This window comes from Phocoena sinus, chromosome 7 (genome assembly GCF_008692025.1).
Source record: "Phocoena sinus isolate mPhoSin1 chromosome 7, mPhoSin1.pri, whole genome shotgun sequence".
NCBI classification, from domain to species: domain Eukaryota; kingdom Metazoa; phylum Chordata; class Mammalia; order Artiodactyla; family Phocoenidae; genus Phocoena; species Phocoena sinus.
In genome coordinates this window covers 78,992,586-79,011,152 of record NC_045769.1, presented here as the reverse complement: position 1 = coordinate 79,011,152, position 18,567 = coordinate 78,992,586, and the positions used below count along the sequence as shown (strand labels likewise).

The window sequence follows — 18,567 nt, the reverse complement described above, 5'->3', positions numbered from 1 at the left end:
CTGTGTTCTTAACTCCATGTATTTAATTCCACGTATAAGCAGAATACCTTGCGGCTCTGGAGTTCACAGTATTTTATCTGCTTATTTCACCTGTTCAGCAAAAGCATTAATTCAAGCTGAATGTGTGTATTTCAGGCCTCTGGAGTGCTGCTTTACAGATTACTGCAAATTTCTGTATCCACCTTGAATGGGTTAGATAGCCTCCCAGAGTTTTTGTGTTGTAGTTTATGCTTAAAATTATTTGATTTGGTTAGACATGATATGAACATTTTGAATCTGCTTCTCAATTTAAATACAAAGTTATTAAAATCTTTTAGCATGTCTGTTTCAAAAGTACTTTTGTAAAAAGGAAAAGGATGGTCTTTTTTTTTTTTTTTTTTCTTTGTAACCATAAACAACATTCTGGGATTCTGAATGCCAGCTAAAAGGATTGGTGGGACAAACAAAGATGACCAGTGAAAAAAGAGCGCATTCGGTATGGATTTCAAAATAGCAAGAGAACATGCAAGAGAAACCAAGGGTGAGCTTTGGTCCTGGCTCACTTTGCTATTTGTGTGTTAACTATAGGAAGAGAAGTAAATAGCCTGCGAGAGAGGAAAAAAAAAAAAAAGATGTTCTGGAAATAATTATTAATGCTAAAATTTCTGCATCTAATTTTGGAGTGCTTATGTTTGGAATTTCACATGCATGCTGATAATGTGTGTTTCAGGTTTGTGGAGAAAAACAGCGCTTTGAGAAGTTGATGGAACATTTCAGAAATGAGGACAATAACATAGATTTTATGGTGAGTTATTTCAGTACTACTTTCAATAAAGCAAACTCAGTTTTTAGCAGTTATTTCCTAAATCCATTTATATTTATATATTATACATACATATGTATTATATGTTATAAAGGATAGGAAACTGAGTTTAATATGCTAAAGATCCAATTTAGACTTGCTCTTTTAATCTGTATTTTACCTTTATGGCATTTATCTGCAGTTTTATTCTTTATGTATACACTATAGTAAAGGCCAAAAGCACTGATTACAGTACTCTTGTTGACCCTTGAACAATGCGGGGGGTTAGGGGCGCCAACCTTCCTTACAGTGGAAAACCCGCCTGTTAACTTACAGTTGGCTGTCTGCTTACACGGTTCCGTGTCCGCACACTCAACCAACTGTGAATCGTGTAGTACCTAGTATTTGCTATTGAAAAAAATTTGCGTGTGAGTGGACCCACACAGTTCAAACCCATGTTGTTCAAGGGTCAACTGTATTTATAGCAAAGGGTGAAGCCATGCATTTGGGAAAAGGAAGTTAACACCTGGCACAGATGGCTGGAAGAGCCAGCTTTAGCTGTCAATAGTGCTCATAAGAATCCTTAAATTAGAAACCAAGAATGTTAACCATTCTGCCTTTTGCACACCCCAGCCAGTGGTTTTCTCCAGACTGTATTCTCAAAGACTGAAGTGCTTTGGTTTGTAGAACTGACGGTATATATCCCCCAAATTAATACATAGCAGTGATTTTTTTTTTCCTCCCTTGATTTCCTGCTCTAGTAATTCTGTGAGGGTGTGATCATACTGCAGGTCTCCTTAGCAGGGTAAATCACATGCAAAAATGTGTGATTCAGCGGCAGGACTGTCATCTTCAGGTACAAAAAGCAAAAGGAGTTTGAGCACTTCTGAGTCTATGTACCTAGATCTTAATCCTGGACTGAAGGTGGAATCCACTGTAGAGAATTTCCAGAGCCAGATTACCCTTGAGTATACCCAGGTCTGCTTTCTTTGACCTAATTCAGTTGACCTTGGAAACTTCTGGACCCAGGAGATTCTTTACTTGGGCTTAATTTCCCAGATCCCTTCTAGCCTGGAGCAGATATTCTGTTCAGTTCTTCTGTCGTCAAGTTTTCTAAAACCTGTGCTTGGGATGCCAGGCAGTTTTCATTTGAATTGCTTCAGTGATGATAAAACATGGAACATAGCTTTGCAGATTTCCAACCCTTTTATATGAAAAATGTTTTCTGGGTCCTCAAATTTTATATACTTCATAGTCCTCAGCCCCTTACCAAATCAGTATCGGTTGAAATCTTTTATAGAGCTTTTCTGTTCCATAAAGCATATGTATAGGTACTTTTTCAAAAGGTAAAAAATAAATTTGAAACAAGGAATACTTTTACATTGACTTTTTCGTTCTTGTTATTGGGATTTTTTTGGAGAGTTTAAGGCTAACTTTTGCACTGGTGACAAATATGTAAAGAAGTCATGCCCTGGCTCACCTGACCAGGATCTTTCCTCTGCCTTCATAGGGGGAACTTATTTGTTCCTTTAGAGCTGACATTGCAAACTGGAGCCTCCCAGGCTGAAGCCAACATACATACAGGCTTGTGAGTTTAGTCTGACAGTGATGTCCTTCCATTAAAAAATTTGAAAATTTGCCTTAAATTACAGATTTCTGATTTTCCTGAGAACTAAAAAGTTCTGGTAACGCTAGGTCCCTGTTCGTAGAGTATCAGCTGCTGGAGCCAAGTGGTCCCTATTCCTTAAGTCTGAAGATAGCCTTTCCAGCCTGTCACAGTCCACACCATTCCCTGTTGTATTACACATGGCCCACTTCACTCATTTATCATACCTACCAGATCTCTCTGCCATTTGAGTTTCTACTGAAATTATAATGATGTTAAGCCCTTTACAACACTTGCACTGTTGACAAACGAGAGCATATTTCCTGTCGGTTCATTTATTCCTGTGAACATGCATTGGAGAATCTTATTTAGAGGCTGTTAGTGTATGGATATACTATATGTGTGCTCGAGTATATATATGTGCCCGAGTCATGTGCCGTCTAGCAAATAGTTGTCTCTTCGGCATAGTATAACACTCAATAGATCACTTAGGCCTGCTTTAGAAGAGAAATGGAAAGATGCCAAAATCTAGCCATACTTGTTTTTTCCAGAAAATGAGGCTTTTCATAAACTGTCTTGGGAATGCAATTAAGTTGCACAACTTCCCTAACAACATATTCCATGTAAAACATAATATAAATGCTTCAAATGTAGCACAAGACCCTTCTATGTATTTATGTTTTTTTTAGTGGGAAAAGAAAACAAAAAAGTGACAAAATCTTTTTTAGTTTATTGAGCCATAGCAACTGACGTAATTTTTTAGTAAATGGTGATAGATTTCTCACGTAACCTAGAGAGTTTACACATCTTCCACAGATACCCAATGGATAACATATACTCAAAGAAGAATCTAACTCGAGAAAAACAATTTAAACAAGATTAAAAAAAAGTGGGGTTTGGGGGGAGAGAGGAAGGAGGGAGGCAGTTTTCAGAGTAAGTGTGAATGTGGGTCCCACAGTCATACCTCCTTGCAAGTCTCTGGGTAACCATAGAGGGAAAGCATTAGTGAGATATTTTCACTGTAAATAAACTGACTGTCCCTATTGAAAACAAAATAGATATGCTAAACTCTGTTCTGCTATTTACTAAGCTGGGGACTGGTTTTCTCTGTGGCAGATCAGAGCCACTGATGGCAGTTGTGGGGAGAATGTAGCAAATCCAGGGCTTTTATGGAGTAGAAACTGGTTGATTGTTTAAAATGGAAAGATGGGTCAGAAGCTCTGTTACTGTCCTGTTGGTATGGCGGGGCCCACAGTAAAATTTTAGAAGTGATTACCTTGTGGTGTGATTACAGGTGATTTAAATGTTCTTCGTTGTAATAATTATCATATTTCTACAATGTACTGGTAATAACTGAGTGTGTTCTATATGCCCATAAGACTTTTTAAAAACAGCTTTACCGAGATACAATTAACATACCATCCAACTTACACATCTGAAGTGCTCAGTTCAGTGTACTTTTAGCATATTTGTAGGGTTGTGCAATCATCACTGCAATCTAATTTAGAACATTTTGTTGCCGCCTCCTCCCCCCACCCCCAAAGAATTCCTGTACCCATTAGCGGTCATTTTTCCCACCCCCAGTCCTAGGCAACTGCTAACCTACTGTCTGTCTCTATAGATATTCCCATTCTGGATATTTCGCATGAATGCAATCACATTTGTGTAATCCATCAGTTCATGGACATTGGGGGTTTTTCCCCTTACTTTTTGGTTATTATGAATAATGCTACTATGAACATTTGTGTACAAATTTTTATGCAGATGTATGTTTTCATTTCTCTTGGGTATATTCCTAGGAGTGGGATTGCTGGGTCACACAGTAACTCTGAATAACATTTTGAGGAACTATCAAGCTTTTCAAAGTGGCTGCACTATTTTATATCCCCACCAGCAGTGGATGAGGGTTCCAGTTTTTCCACATCCTTGCCAACACTTGTTATTATCTTTCTTTTTGATGATAGCATCTTAGTGGATATGAAGTGGTATCTTATTGTGGTACCTCTATAACTTTTGAATTTTTAAAAATTGTAAAATATTTTTAAAGACCCAATGAAACAAAGGAAAAGGAAATTAGTAAGTGAGCTTAGATTTGTGAAATTGAAAATATGTGACTATGATTAAACTGAGAAAACAAGTTTGGAGCTCATCTAACCTGTTGACAATTTCATTTCAGGTGGCCTCTATGCAGTTTATTAATATTGTAGTCCATTCAGTAGAAGACATGAATTTCAGAGTTCACCTCCAATATGAATTTACCAAGTTAGGCCTGGATGAATACTTGGATGTAAGTATAGCTGTAACCTTTAGTTCCATTATGAGACTTGATTTATTGCCTACCCTCAAAGATGCACTTCCATAATGACCAAAGAACACTTAAGGCTCCATGCAGTCAGGTGCTGTAGTGCTAGTTAAAAGAACCAATCTGAGTGATGTGATCTACTAGAGAAGCTGGATTCTTGCAGACCTCCTAGGGCCTTACGTTGTCTTCTGCCAGCAGCCTTTTAGTACTGGGGTCAAATAACTTCTTAGAGCCTTGCTACAGCTTTCCTCTGCTTTTGAACTCTGTCTGGGTCAAGTCTCACTATACCCTTCATCCGGGCTGTTGGGCAATGTGCATTCTTAGTTACTCTTTGGACTCCATCTGGTCTGGGAAAGTCAAACCAAGACTGCTGTAGAGTAATGAATAAATGCTTGGGGCATCAAAAAATAATGAGGAAGTGGACACTAGAGACTTCCTCATGTAGCTGTTAAATTCTGCTTAAAATGTTTGTGTCTTTAGAAATTCTGCTTTTAGTTCTTGAGAGAAGAGGGATCTAAAGTTTCTCTTTCTCTTGCTCCCTTACAGAAGTGCTCAGCCAGTTCCCTGAACTTCTTTGCCTAAAAAACAAAGTTGATGTGAAAATCATAAACAGACTTAAGTAGCTGTGTGTGCACAGGATATGTCCTTGTCTTTTGACTGAGGCAGTTTTGTTTTCCCTTCTGTGTAGGGAATGATTTGCTTGAATTTGAAAGGCCACTGGTAATAGGGCAAGAATTGTTGACCTCAATTTCAAGCCTGTTTCTAACAGTGAAGAAAATAGAAGTACTTCCCTTGAACATCTCCAGAGCTCACCTGCCCATCTCCCTTTCGAGTGAAGCCAGGGATTACACAGGCGGTACCCTCAGTTTATCGCGAAGTGGAGTTGCAGAGTTGGTTACTCTTGAGCTCATGGCCTTGTTTATCAGACCAGCTGGGCTGCTCTCGAGTAGACTGGCCTGATGTTGTCTAAAGACTCTACTCAGATGGAGCCATGGAAGATTTCCATTGAAAAGTTTGAATTTCTTTCCTATTTAATTTTTTTTTTTTTTTTTTTTTATGCGTTACGCGGGCCTCTCACTGTTGTGGCCTCTCCCGCTGCGGAGGACAGGCTCCGGACGCGCAGGCCCAGCGGCCATGGCTCACGGGCTCAGCCGCTCCGCGGCATGTGGGATCCTCCCAGACCGGGGCACGAACCCGTGTCCCCTGCATCGGCAGGCGGACTCTCAACCACTGCGCCACCAGGGAAGCCCTTCTTTCCTATTTAAAGAATGACTAATATCTTTGACAGAATATTGTATTCAACAGTTTGTTCCTGCTTTGAAATCAGGGTTCCTCTCTTCTCTTTCTCCGCATGTCCTGAGAGTAGCAATATTTGAATGAAAGTTGGGTGTATTCCTAATGGGGTTTTAGGGTCAGTTTTGTTGTGGCTGCACAGAGCTCATTTCAGGCGCCAGGATACAATGACAGGTAGTAACATCAGCGTCTGTTACTCACTGTGAATCTTGTGAAAAGTCCCGCTAAGCTGCTTCTTCATTTTCTTTTCTAGGCTTTGCCCTTGTTCAGAATTTTTTTTTTGGTTCTGACTCATAAACTAAGATGGAACATACTCTCTTCAAGACAGCTAAGATGTAGAATTCTAGATTAGACCTAGGAGAAAATCTGTTTTCCTGAGAATTTATTTGTAGAGTAGAATTCCTCTTAAATTTTTGATTTTTTCCCAAAACTCTGTATTTCTCTAACTTCCTGGTCTGTTGGTTCCGGACTTTGATAGAAGTGGTTAGAAGAATAATAACATAAGCATATAATATATAAATGCTTCATTAGTTTACAAAAACCCAACCTTGTAAGTCATCATTGACTTGTTCAGTAAATGTTTATTGGCATCATCCATGTGCCAGATATTATTCTAACCACTCATCTGCTCCCCAGGGAAAGACATGACTTATGCTACTTGTAAGAAGGATTGACTGATTTACTTGACCTCTAATTTTACCTTAGAGCTAGTTGACTTCCTTTGGGATGCCTGGCCCTAGAATGCAGTGAATGGGGGAAAGGTTCCTGATCTGTGCTTTGGGAGCCCTGAACTTCTCATGTTGGGGGAGTGTCTTAGCCAAGTAATTATGGGGGATGGGTTCTAGGAACTAGTGCTAAAATAATGCCCGAGTCTAATATACTGTATCAGTGTCTTCCTTGACTCCTATGTACCCCTCACCCTCAACCGGAACTACCATCACTACCCAAGCAAGATACCACCCACTCTAATCTCCTCTACCACACAGATACCCCTCAAGTTTTATGTTACTTGTGACTGTTGTTCCCTTTTGATTTTTCTGTTATCTTGATTTCACCTGCATCAAAAATGTTTTAGGTTGGAGTATATCTGTATGGGGAATATATCTACAGGAAGGATTAGGGAGGAAATGTGTGTATATTTGGGAGACGGTAAGCACCAGAAAGTAATCCGATGGTACCCTCTTAGATGGTTACTCCAGAGTTCTCTGAAGGAGAATGAGATACAAAACCCTCTCTTGGGGGACTTCCCTGGTGGTCCAGTGGTTAAGACTCCACGCTTCCAATGCAAGGGGCCCGGGTCCCATAGCTGGTTGGGGAATTAAGATCCCACATGCCTCATGACGTGGCCAAAAAAACAACCACCAACCAACCAACCACCCAACCACCCAACCAACAAAAACCTCTCTTGGAAGGAACAAACAAAAACATGTAGGCTCTTGGGTAATTATGTTGTGTTTCCACAGATATGCTAACACCACGTTCTCCTGCATTTTGATTTTTAGAAGCTGAAACATACTGAGAGTGACAAGCTGCAGGTACAGATTCAGGCTTACCTGGACAATGTGTTTGATGTGGGAGCTCTGCTGGAAGACGCGGAAACCAAGAATGCAGCTTTGGAGAGGGTGGAAGAACTGGAAGAAAACATCTCTCATGTAACTACCTCTCAGAAAAAGAAAAATGGCTAATGTTTCAGCTAGGTGCAAGGCAGAACAGATGTTAGCTTTCATGGCAGTGAACAAAAGGATTTGGAGTCTAGGAATGAGATGCAACTTGAGCTAGAGAGCAATCAGAAGCCATTCTGGGCTCGTTCAGTGAAGGCAGGTATGTTACTTACAACTGAGTGGAACCCATTGCCTTCGTTCACTGCTCAGTTTCTGCTGCATCCAGATCTCCTGGCCACCTTAGTTATAAGCACAGGAGAGTTAGAAGATTGGCATTACCTGAAGAGAAATGCAACTAAAATATGTCAGTTTGGTGAAGAAGTGTCTTCCTCTGAATGTGAGTCATCTTGTACCAGATGTGTCCATGCAGGCTGTGGACGGGCTGATCTAGTGCCCTCACGATGCGGGTCTTCACTTTCCTGCCTCATGGGTGCTCAAGCTCTAAATAGCTTCATCTCAACGGTAGCAGTTTCAAGGAAAGCAGCAAGTTTTCCCATATATCCTCTTCTTGCAAGAAGTGTCCTCTCAGTATTAGGAACAGGAATATGGTGTGTCTTAAAACCCAAACATTGTGAGGACCACATCCTTTTACTGAATTCTGATTGAAAGTGTCCTTGATTGTGAAAGGAGTTGTCTCTTTTTGGAAGGATGTGGTTTTTCTCTTTGAACGGTCCATTTATTTTTCTCTGCATTTTCTTAGTTAAGAGTATTACTTGTGCTTAATGTCCTTCCTCTTTTCCCATCAGTCTGAAAAGGGGCATCTTCATGGCTTGTGGTTTAGCCAAGTTGCCAAAAGCCCTCCCTTTGTAAGTGCTTGCTGACTCAGTTGGTACCTGCTTAGGGAGAGCACTTATAGGCTCTTCCTTTTTCTCTTTTTGTCTCTTCCCTTAAAATATTTATATTATATTCTGAACTTGGTCAGCATAAATCTCCACTCTTCCTCTTTACCTTGCCTTCCTGATTTTCTTTATGTGTGATTATTCTCAGTGAGATGTAAGAAATCAGAAGGTGCCCAATTTTAGAGCCTTATGTGGAAAGTAACTTTCACTCATGGCTCACCCCATCTTTCTCTGAAGCCTTAGCTGGCATTGCATGACCATACTTACATAACCTGCTATTGTAGTAACCACCTGTTTATTTGAACTACCCCTCCAAAATGACTTTTATTATTTGGATAGTTTGAGTCAAAACAAGCAATAGTATTTTTTCAACTGGTGACTTATAACAACAAAACCAAGTTTTCTGGGTCAACAGTTTTCAAAAGCTTTTGCCTAATGGCCTTTTCTTAGGGAGGGAAAGGTGACTCGACCTCCTCCCTCACCTACTATTCTCTACGCTCGCTGGCCCCTGCAGAAATGGAGAAAGACACACTGTGTATGTCAGAACACTAAGGAGCTGACTTATGGGTTTTATTAAGGATCCCTTGTAAATGGATTCCTTCTAGAAACAAGTATGTATTCAGCACCATCTTATATATATTGACATTTTCAGAAAACAACTTGGGGAACACATGCAGGTCTCTGATGGGCCGCTAGTGGTCTCTGAGCTACACTTTCTGAAAACCAAGGACCTGATGAGAATGATCCTTTGTTGTGACACATCTTCCCTTTCAAAACTTTACAGTTGTCGGAAAAACTGCAAGACACAGAGAATGAAGCCATGTCCAAGATCGTGGAACTGGAAAAGCAGCTCATGCAGAGGAACAAGGAGCTGGATGTTGTTCGGGTAAGTGTGATGATGGTAGCCACACCAGGTGGGCACTGCAGGGAATGCGCTGTAGCTTTAGCCTAGTAGATAGGACCCGCATATGTTCACAGTAGAGGGAGGCACGGATGCGGCATATTTACTGGAACCATTTCAGAGGTGAAACTCAAATGAAAAGTACACATAGTTAGCGTATGTCTTCACATGTGTGTGCAATCAAATGCTGGGGCTTCATTACTTCCTTATCACAGGTTTTGGGAGCAACAGTATTTTCCCATCTGGACGAGTCTGAGTGAATTCTGTGGATCACCCATTTGGTTGGAAATAAAAACACAGCATGGATTTAATTCATGCCACTTATTTATTTTTCTTAGGACTTGGACTTCTTTGTATTTCTTTGCTTTGCTTCTGCTTGAAACCAGATTTGGTAGTTGCCATGGAAACGGTGAAATCACAACATAGACAAGACCTACTGGCATTCACCAAAAAAAAAAAAAAAAAGGAGAGAAAGAAAAAAGTCAAAAGCAAAATCAATCCATTTTATTATCAGATAATTCCAGCTATTTTGTTTGGCTTTAGCATTGTTTTACCTTACAGGTCAGGTATTTATGGAGTGCCATCCATGTGCTTGAACATAAAAACACCAAAATGCCTGGAGGCTTTTAGGCAAATGGCTTGCCTTTACACGACCATTAATGATATGGCACATTTTATGTGATAGTTATCATGTCTGTGTGTATTGCTTGATATTCTGACAGGTCCTACAGTTAACTCTAGGAAATTTATTTTCTGGCACTCCATCGAGACAGAGTTGTAGCATATGGACTCAATTCAAGTTCAGACTCTCAGATTATTAATAATAGACAGGGTGTGAAGAATGTTTCCCTACCTGCTGGAGGTTTGTGGTGAGAGATCACGTGTGTAAGGCCCAGCAAGTGGGTTCCATAAAATCCTTCCACTGGAACCTCTGTGGACCCCTTATAAAAGGAACCAGGACAGCCTTTGAATTGAAAATTGTAACTTCTTTGTTTTCAGCGAAGAACCTAGAGAGAAATAAGGAATTAGTGGAGGGAAACATTGGCCTGTTTTGGAAAACGTTACAACAGTTGCTGTCCTGAGCTTGGTCAAGGGGGCATTGTGAAGGCCAGAGAAATCCATTCAAAACAGTCAGCCGCTGGTTACTCATAAGTGGATTATTCCATGATTGGCAGATTTTTAATCCCAGTCTGACTTCTGTCCAAGTCTGATTTAGGGACCTTTTGTCTACTGTTAGCTGATATGTATCTAGGAGTAACAAATGAATTTTAACAAAAGTGAAAAGAAAACATGCTGCACCATCAGAATACCCTCAGGATATTCCAAAGTCAGCTATAAAATTATTTTTGGGTCATCTCTGTCCTGTTCCCCTTCACCTGTGGGGAAAACTGACTTAGCTGTATTTATTAATGGAAAGAATTACCTCAACAGTAACAACTGCTAGAATGTATTGCATGCATTACCAGTGAACAATTGATAACGAATGGGACTTTATAAGTTCTGGCTGAGTTCCATAGAATTCCTGTGTGTGTGTGTGTGTGTGTGTGTGTGTGTGTGTGTGTGTGTGTGTGTATAATAAGTATCCTTTTTCTTTTTTCCTTTTTTTTTTTTGTTATTTTCTTTATCCTCAATTTGCCAATCTAACGGTAATAGGCACGAATGTCACGTGAAGACCAACTCTTGACCGTGGGTTTTTTTGCAGGAAATCTACAAAGATGCAAATACCCAGGTTCACACATTAAGGAAAATGGTCAAAGAGAAAGAAGAAGCCATTCAAAGACAGTCTACCCTAGAAAAAAAGATTCATGAGCTGGAGAAACAAGGGACCATTAAAATTCAGAAGAAAGGGGATGGGGACATCGCCATCCTGCCGGTCGTGGCTTCTGGCACGTTGCCCACGGGGTCCGAAGTGGCGGTGGGTGACTTTGTGGGGCCAGTGACAGGGGCCGCCGCCTCGGGACCCTTGCCCCCTCCTCCCCCACCACTGCCTCTGTTGTCAGACACACCTGAAGCAGGTAGGAAGCCTTGGCGAGAGAGCTGAGGTAGAGCATTGGGATATCTGTACTTCTTTTACCTACGGTTCATCTATGTCCTTTGTCTGTTTCTGTTGGCATTTCTTTTATTGATTGATTCTAAGAACTTTTACCTTTTGAGATGAAGGGTATACGTCTTCATTTCACACATGGCACAGAATGTTCCCCATTTGTTACCGAGGACATTTTTGTAGTCTTTGGGGAAAAAACCCTTTGTCCTCAGTGTTTGTTTTCAGGTCCTTTATGTACACATGGCATATTGCAGGAAAAACCGTTCCCCTGTTTTCAAAGTCGATTTGTTTCTTTTCTTTTGCTAGCGCGAAATGGTCCAGCCACACCGCCTATGCCCCCTCCCCCACCTCCACCTCCCCCTCCCCCGCCTCCCCCTCCGCCCCCGCCTCCTCTCCCGGGTCCTGCAGCTGAGACTGTGCCGGCTCCCCCTTTGCCGCCCCCTCCTCCCTCTGCACCCCCGCTGCCCGGGACGTCTTCACCCACAGTGGTTTTCAACTCAGGATTAGCAGGTAAGAGTGCAGATTTAAGACCCAGATATTTAATACAAATACTCAATTGTCTGACCTCTAGAGGGTCCAGGCCATTCTTTCAAAGTCCAGGTCTCTTGCAAAATCACATGTGTCTCCTCTTAATATAAGAACATTCCTGCTAATGCAGCCAGTAAAGGAGAAATTGTGCACAGGAGGCATTTTTCTTTCAGTAGCCTTTGTCACTCTTTCCCTGACAGGAAGTTCTGATCTCACACCGTTTTCCTACCTTTTCTCTCCCCATCTAGAGAAGGGAAGAGAGACAGGTTACCTCCTTAGGGGTCAGTGCCTTTTCATGGGTTCAGCAAACATGACAGTCCAAGCTCTGACATAGTGTGCTTTCAGTGCTTATGGCTCTTTTCTTTGAGGCTATTTTCGATGGCATCTATAAAAGGGGAAAATGCCTCTCTGTGTTAATTGCTTGATGTAGGCTTCCAGGCATTTCTTCCAAGCATTTGAGGGCATCACAATTCACTACAGTGGAATTAAGCTTCAAAGGGAAGCGTTACCACCAGCAGTACCTTCTTGCCTTGAAATGCTCCACTGCCCAGGATAGAATGCGGCATCCCTCCCTCACCAGAAATAAAACGGGGCGGGTGTGGGTGAGAGGGAGAGAGTTGCTCTAATGTCTTGAAATATAAGTTCTTATTTTTGACTCACAGAAATAAATTTTTACTCTTTTCTGAAATACCGCAAGCCATTTTCCCAGTCACGGAGTGTTCCCCTGGCGTTTGGAATTGCTCTGAGCTTTGCCAAGCCGTTCCTGTGACGTCAGATAATTCTGCTTCCTCAACCATTTCAGTCCCTTCATGAGGTCTCTTATTTCTGATGAACTAGCACAATAATGGTCTCATTTCCAAGGCTGCAGTGGTTTTCAGAGCCTTTTGCCCTGAGTGTAAATGATGGTCTCAGCTGTAAACGATCTCCCAGTCTCCATCTCTTAGCGTGCTTATCCCATCAACAGCTTTACCAGCCAGTCATTAGGACTAATTTATCCTGGTGACTGAAGCCCTTTTCGACACCAATAAACCACCTGTAACAAACACGTTCCACATCAGATCTGTGGTGTTTACTTCCACCCCAGCTCCTATAAAACTGTCAAACAAGATGCCTGTTCAAAGTCGTGTTGGCAGTAAACCAATGACTTACTTCGACCTTTCAAGGTCTCCCTCGTCTACCGCTTTCTTCTAGAACTTTTATTGCTTCTGAAGGACAAAAGTTAAAGGAGTGTCATCATGAAACTGTTGGATTTTGAAACGTAAACAAACAGAAAACCTCTTAAGGAGCCCCAGGAATCTGTTACATCAACAAGCTGTTTTCAGTGATAGTGTCATTGTCATGTGCACCTGGGCCCACTGATGAGGCTTTCCCTGTAGCTTCCCAGAAGCGCTCACCATGAGCATGTCTCTCCTTTGGTCCTGCTTCCTTTCTGTCTGACAAAACCTAATGTGCGATATGGCCTCTACTTCCCTTCACCTGGGCTCCGACTTGGACCTCAGAACTGCCTTGGCAGAGAGAAGAGCCAAGAGTCTCAGATGTGCACGTCCAGGACTCCCTTCTGAACAAGTCTTGGCCTCTCTCGTTAAATTTTTTGCCTGGGTTCTTCCTCCTACTTAATCTTTATAATTTGTTGGCTCCAATGATTGCCTCAGTTTTACAGCGTGAAGCTCTGTTCAGCTGATCCCTTCAGGATTTCTACATTTGGAAGTTGTCACCTTTGTGTCTTATGCAATTTGAAGGACTGTATGTGGGACTGAAGAAACTCCTCTTCAGTGCCATAAGCATCCATTAAACAATTACAAGATGTTGTGTTTTACAAGACATAAGGATTATAAAATCCTTACGAGTCTTTGATAGCTTGAGATCAGGTAGTTTCTACAAGGCCTTTAATCTCTTTTCATTACTCATCCTTAATTCGGCCATTAATACTTAGTGGTTGTAACCCATTTTATGAGATGTTTTGCCAGTGTATTCAGTAACACTCTCTCTCTGGAACCAAGAGGCCAGACAGCATCAGGATGTCCCCAGAGAGCCAAGAGACAGCTGAGATAATATGCCAGGGGCCCCCCAGGAAGCCAAAAACCTGTGACATCACTAGACCTGTAGATCCACAGGCAACTGGATGTCTTATCTCTTCAGCAGGCAATGAGCAAGTGTCTTCTTGGTGACCAAGTCAGGGGACCAGGAGGAGGTCCCCTGAGTTTATCTTGTGGACTTTTCTTTGCATTTTATACAGAATATATTAGTAGTGTGAAATGTGCATTTGAAGTGTAAGGCATACCTCCTCAAATCTGTTAGACCAACCTGGTTCCCATTCCCCGGTCAGGTCATCAATGACAGACCCCTGGGTAGTCTGTAACCTTTGCTGTTTCTCTTCGGAAGAATATGCTTTGGAACTTCACAGTGAGAATTGGGACTTCAGCTGATCATTTTTGCATTAAAAAAACTTGTTTATGTCTTATGGAATACCTAGCACAGGTCAGTATGGCTCTTTGGCGGCACTATAGTGAAATCATTTTTCCCCCTTTTCTAAAAAAGAGTTATTTTTTAAAATAAAATAATAAGGGCATCTTTAAGGCAGATCTGAATGGAAATGAATTTTTGGCTCTGTGCTGCCTTGTGAAATGTGTCCCAGAAGCATGGAATTCTCTGCTAAGAGTGTGTGGACTGCTGAGCCGCTGAACGCTAACCGTATCTAATTTTTCTTTTGTATTTTCTTTGTTCTTTCTGCTTCCACAAAAGACGGGCCAATCAAGCTTTTCTGTAGGTTGCTCCTCCCTGAGTGTGTTGAGTGTCTGCCCTGTGTTCCTGTGGGTCACGCTGTGCCTTGACATCTCCACCCCATCTCCCATTGAGCCATTGCATTTGCTCTGTGTCTGCGGGGAGGTGTGGTGCTGGCTGGCTGCTGTGATTCCAGGGTTGCCCACATGTTTTAGTTGAACCTGTAGAAGAGGTTATGGCCCTTTAAGCAGGCATCCTGGGTTTCAGTTGCCTTGTTCCTTTCTCCCTGGAGAAAGGAATGTTTTTTAGTTTAGTTTTAAAAGTTGGATCTAAGGCCTCAACTCTAGAAGGATTTTAGGGGTTTTTAAAATTTTGTTTGTTTGTTTGGTTTTGGCCATGTGCCGTGGTGTGTGGGATCTTAGTTCTCCAACCAGGGATTGAACCCGTGCCCCCTGTATTGGGAGCGCAGAGTCTTAACCACTGGACCACCGCCAGGGAAGTCCGTAGAAGGATTTTAGATTTATCCTGAGGGAGAGAGGAAGGCTCCTCCCCAGAGCAAGGGAAAGCTGCTGGGTGCTGCTTTCCTAGTCCCCTTCCTCTGGTGATCGGTTCTCTCCACAGAACACCCACTCACCCACGCAGAGCCACTTCCTGTAGCTTGAACACTGGGAACATGGTGCGTATCGTGGTCACCTATAGACCCCGCCTCTGCTAACCCAGCCCCCCAACTCCCCAGTCAGAGTCAGGGCAGCCTTTCAGAAGAGAACTTTTGGCCTGTGCTCTGATCTCAGGCTTATACCTAATCTTGCTTAAAGAGTTAAAAGTAGGGTGGCTGCACAGGGAGTTGCTTGTAGGGAGTGTCCTGAGGCCTGCATTGTCTGTGGAGGGATGATGGAACCGGATGGCGCTGACCTGTCACCCCCGCTCCCGTCCACCTCTTCTCCCTCAACTCTGCAGAAGTGCCAGACTAGAGGAAGGTCTGGTCCTTTGTCCCCTGGAGGACATGGGCTTTCCTGGGTAGCAAGGACAGAAATGGACACTATTGGGTAGTAGAGAGTAAAGTGTCACATTTGGTGGTGGAAGGCCTGTTTTGGCAAAAGCTGTGTTTCTGTGTTCCTGCATGCTTCTGTGTGGATTTGTCAGGTGACATTCCCGCTGTTTACGTGGCCTTTGTAACTCTGGAGGAACGAGAGGCACTGTCTTTCTCCGTTTTTTCAGTAAGGCAGGCAGCCAGGTAAAAGCCCAGTTGTGTGTTCCATTTCTTTTGTTCTGCATTGAATTTCTTCTCCCTCCCTTCCCAAATAGTGTGGTGGGCATCCCTGAGACAGACTTAAGACGGTGAATATTTATAGCTAATTGGTTTGGGAAGACTTCTTTATGGTGTGCAGTTAATTAATGGAATTTTTAGTGGATTGCCTTTTTTAGCTCATTTCCCCAAAGTAAGAGGAGGTGGCACTCCCCCCCACCCCCATCCCCTCAAAGGTGGGACCCTTCCTCTCTATTAAGAGGTTTTCAGTATTTTTAATGGGTGCATTCTTACCTTCTAGTTGCAGTAGTAGCTGGTCCCTGGGGAGAGGTTGCACTTAAAAGAGAGGGAGAGGGGACTGTGGCCCTTCTCCAGAAAGCAATACAAACCCAGATTTCTAAGTACCCCTTTTGTCTTCTTAAACATTCTGTTTTGGGCCATTTGTGGCCCTTAGTCTGTTTGGAATAACTCTCAACAGCCAATATCACCCCCATTATTGAAATCATCCACAGGAGTGTATCGCTCTGGCTGGAAGTCAGCCTTCTTGACATTTCATTCCTGGTGGTTTCAGCAGACACTGTCTGCAGTCTCTGATCATCTTTGAAGATTTGTTTTGGAAATGTGTGTTAGAGAGCCAGAAATTCAGGATGTCAGAATGCGACTTCACATTCACCAGTGTCAAACTAAGTGACACAGAGTATTTGCCCTCTCTGCTATCTAACAATATAAAGAATAATTTTTATTCCCCAACTCTTTATTTGTCCTAAGCATTGTCCTGACACTGTGACTGTATTTCAACCACCCAGTTGCCTGCATTAAAAAAATAAAAGCAAAACCCCAGCTCTTAGGCAACTGTAACACACTGTTGTATCAAATGATGACCTCAAGTTGCCCTGGCCACAGTGTTGCCTAATGTTTTCCATATTTTAAAACACCTGGCCACCTCTTGCCAGCCTTCCTCCAGTGTTAGAGTGTCATCTGCAAGGACTGTTGTCGGATTGTTCTCGAGGGTTTTGGTGGAATCTTAATTTCATTCTCTCTGACCTCTGTAGCTGTGAAAATTAAGAAGCCAATCAAGACGAAATTCAGAATGCCAGTTTTTAACTGGGTTGCCTTGAAGCCAAATCAGATCAATGGCACAGTCTTCAACGAAATTGATGATGAGCGAATTCTGGAGGTATCTTTCTCATGGGTTAGAAACAAGGGGCCCTCTCTGTGCAGCAAAGCCAGAATGGGTGCTGTGTTAACCTGGAAGTTTCTGCAATAAAAGCTAGTGTTTTAAGTGTCTTGATGTAAAGAAGAAAAGGAGAATAAAATTGGATGCTATTTTGTAAGGTGGTTCTAAAACTACGTTTAAAAATGTATTATACATTAAAATGGAATAGTTTTGAACATCTTTCACTGTATGTCACAAAATGTACATCTGACACAATCTCTGCCCTTAATTTATAAAGGGGCATAAAAACCCTTTATTGAACTATAAGTGAAAAAGGACTCAATAATCACGCCTACTAGCTGGTTTGGTGGATAGTTTTAGTCTGTGCTGGCCATCCCTACAAGGCAGTAATTGAAAGGCAATTGAGTTAACTGGTTGGAAACAGTTGTCTACTTGAGACATTTTTGTCTGTATATGTGGCATAAGTCACACAACACTAACACAAATAGAGAAATAGAGCAAGCCATGGCCCAAGACAAGTATCAGTACTTAGTAGAAAAAGTAACTTCTTTGATGCTTAAGAAGCTGTCTAAATGGTGGCTTCCTGACTTCATTTTTAAGTATAATCTAATTTGCCTATTTCATTCCTCTCCAACCCAGGACTTAAATGTAGATGAATTTGAAGAAATATTTAAGACAAAAGCCCAAGGTCCTGCCATTGATCTTTCTTCAAGCAAACAGAAGATAACGCAGAAGGGATCAAACAAAGTGACATTACTAGAAGCAAATAGGGCTAAAAATCTTGCCATAACTTTAAGGAAAGCTGGAAAGACCGCGGATGAAATATGTAAAGCTATTCATGTGTAAGTTCAGGGCGTTCTGAAAGATTATATCCTAGTAAATTTAGAATGAAAATGGTAACGCTGAAGAGGTGGACCAGAAATGACCTTCGGGGGTGCTATATTAGAATGAGTAATTAATTGTTTTAGAAGAATAACAACTGGATCGTGACATCGTTTATTATCTTGGTCTGTTCTCTTACATATGCCTGCAGCAATGCTTACATAAAAGGAAAGTTGAGAGAAGTATTGCAGATGCTGAGAAAAGGGAGAAAATATCAGTTTTCTGTGGAGTATCTGAATTTTATCCAGATTCACTGAGTACAAATTTGATGGCATTTGTGGGATGATTCAACTCAATGCCAGATGCAAATAGGAGACAGAGGCTTGTCTTAACTCATAACAATAGGAATGTGATTCCTGTTGCTCCTTAGCCCTTTCAGGGCATCTTAAAGCAAGTTTAGTTCTTTTTTTAATCCTTGAACTGCAGAGAAGGCATTGATTTTATTTACTCTTCTATTAGAAGAATCTTTCTACTCTTTGAGTCATGGTGACGTTCAAATATGATAAGGACGTTATTAGATGTTTTAGGAACTAATTCATCATTAATTGGTATTTCATAAATTTTGATCAGAGATTCTTAGGGGAGT

The 18,567-nt window shown here is 41.7% G+C and overlaps 1 protein-coding gene across 3 annotated transcripts in view; it reads left to right on the top strand.

Moving 5' to 3' along the window:
• Positions 1 to 18,567, top strand: part of FMNL2 (formin like 2) — a 311,830-nt gene that overhangs the window by 267,088 nt on the left and 26,175 nt on the right. For all 3 annotated transcript variants that reach the window (XM_032638192.1, XM_032638195.1, XM_032638193.1), the window contains exons 10-17: positions 710 to 784; positions 4,564 to 4,674; positions 7,485 to 7,634; positions 9,267 to 9,368; positions 11,086 to 11,398; positions 11,734 to 11,937; positions 16,975 to 17,099; positions 17,739 to 17,941. In XM_032638192.1, coding sequence (XP_032494083.1) covers positions 710 to 784; positions 4,564 to 4,674; positions 7,485 to 7,634; positions 9,267 to 9,368; positions 11,086 to 11,398; positions 11,734 to 11,937; positions 16,975 to 17,099; positions 17,739 to 17,941 — 1,283 coding nt within the window. The remainder of the gene's footprint in view (positions 1 to 709; positions 785 to 4,563; positions 4,675 to 7,484; positions 7,635 to 9,266; positions 9,369 to 11,085; positions 11,399 to 11,733; positions 11,938 to 16,974; positions 17,100 to 17,738; positions 17,942 to 18,567) is intronic.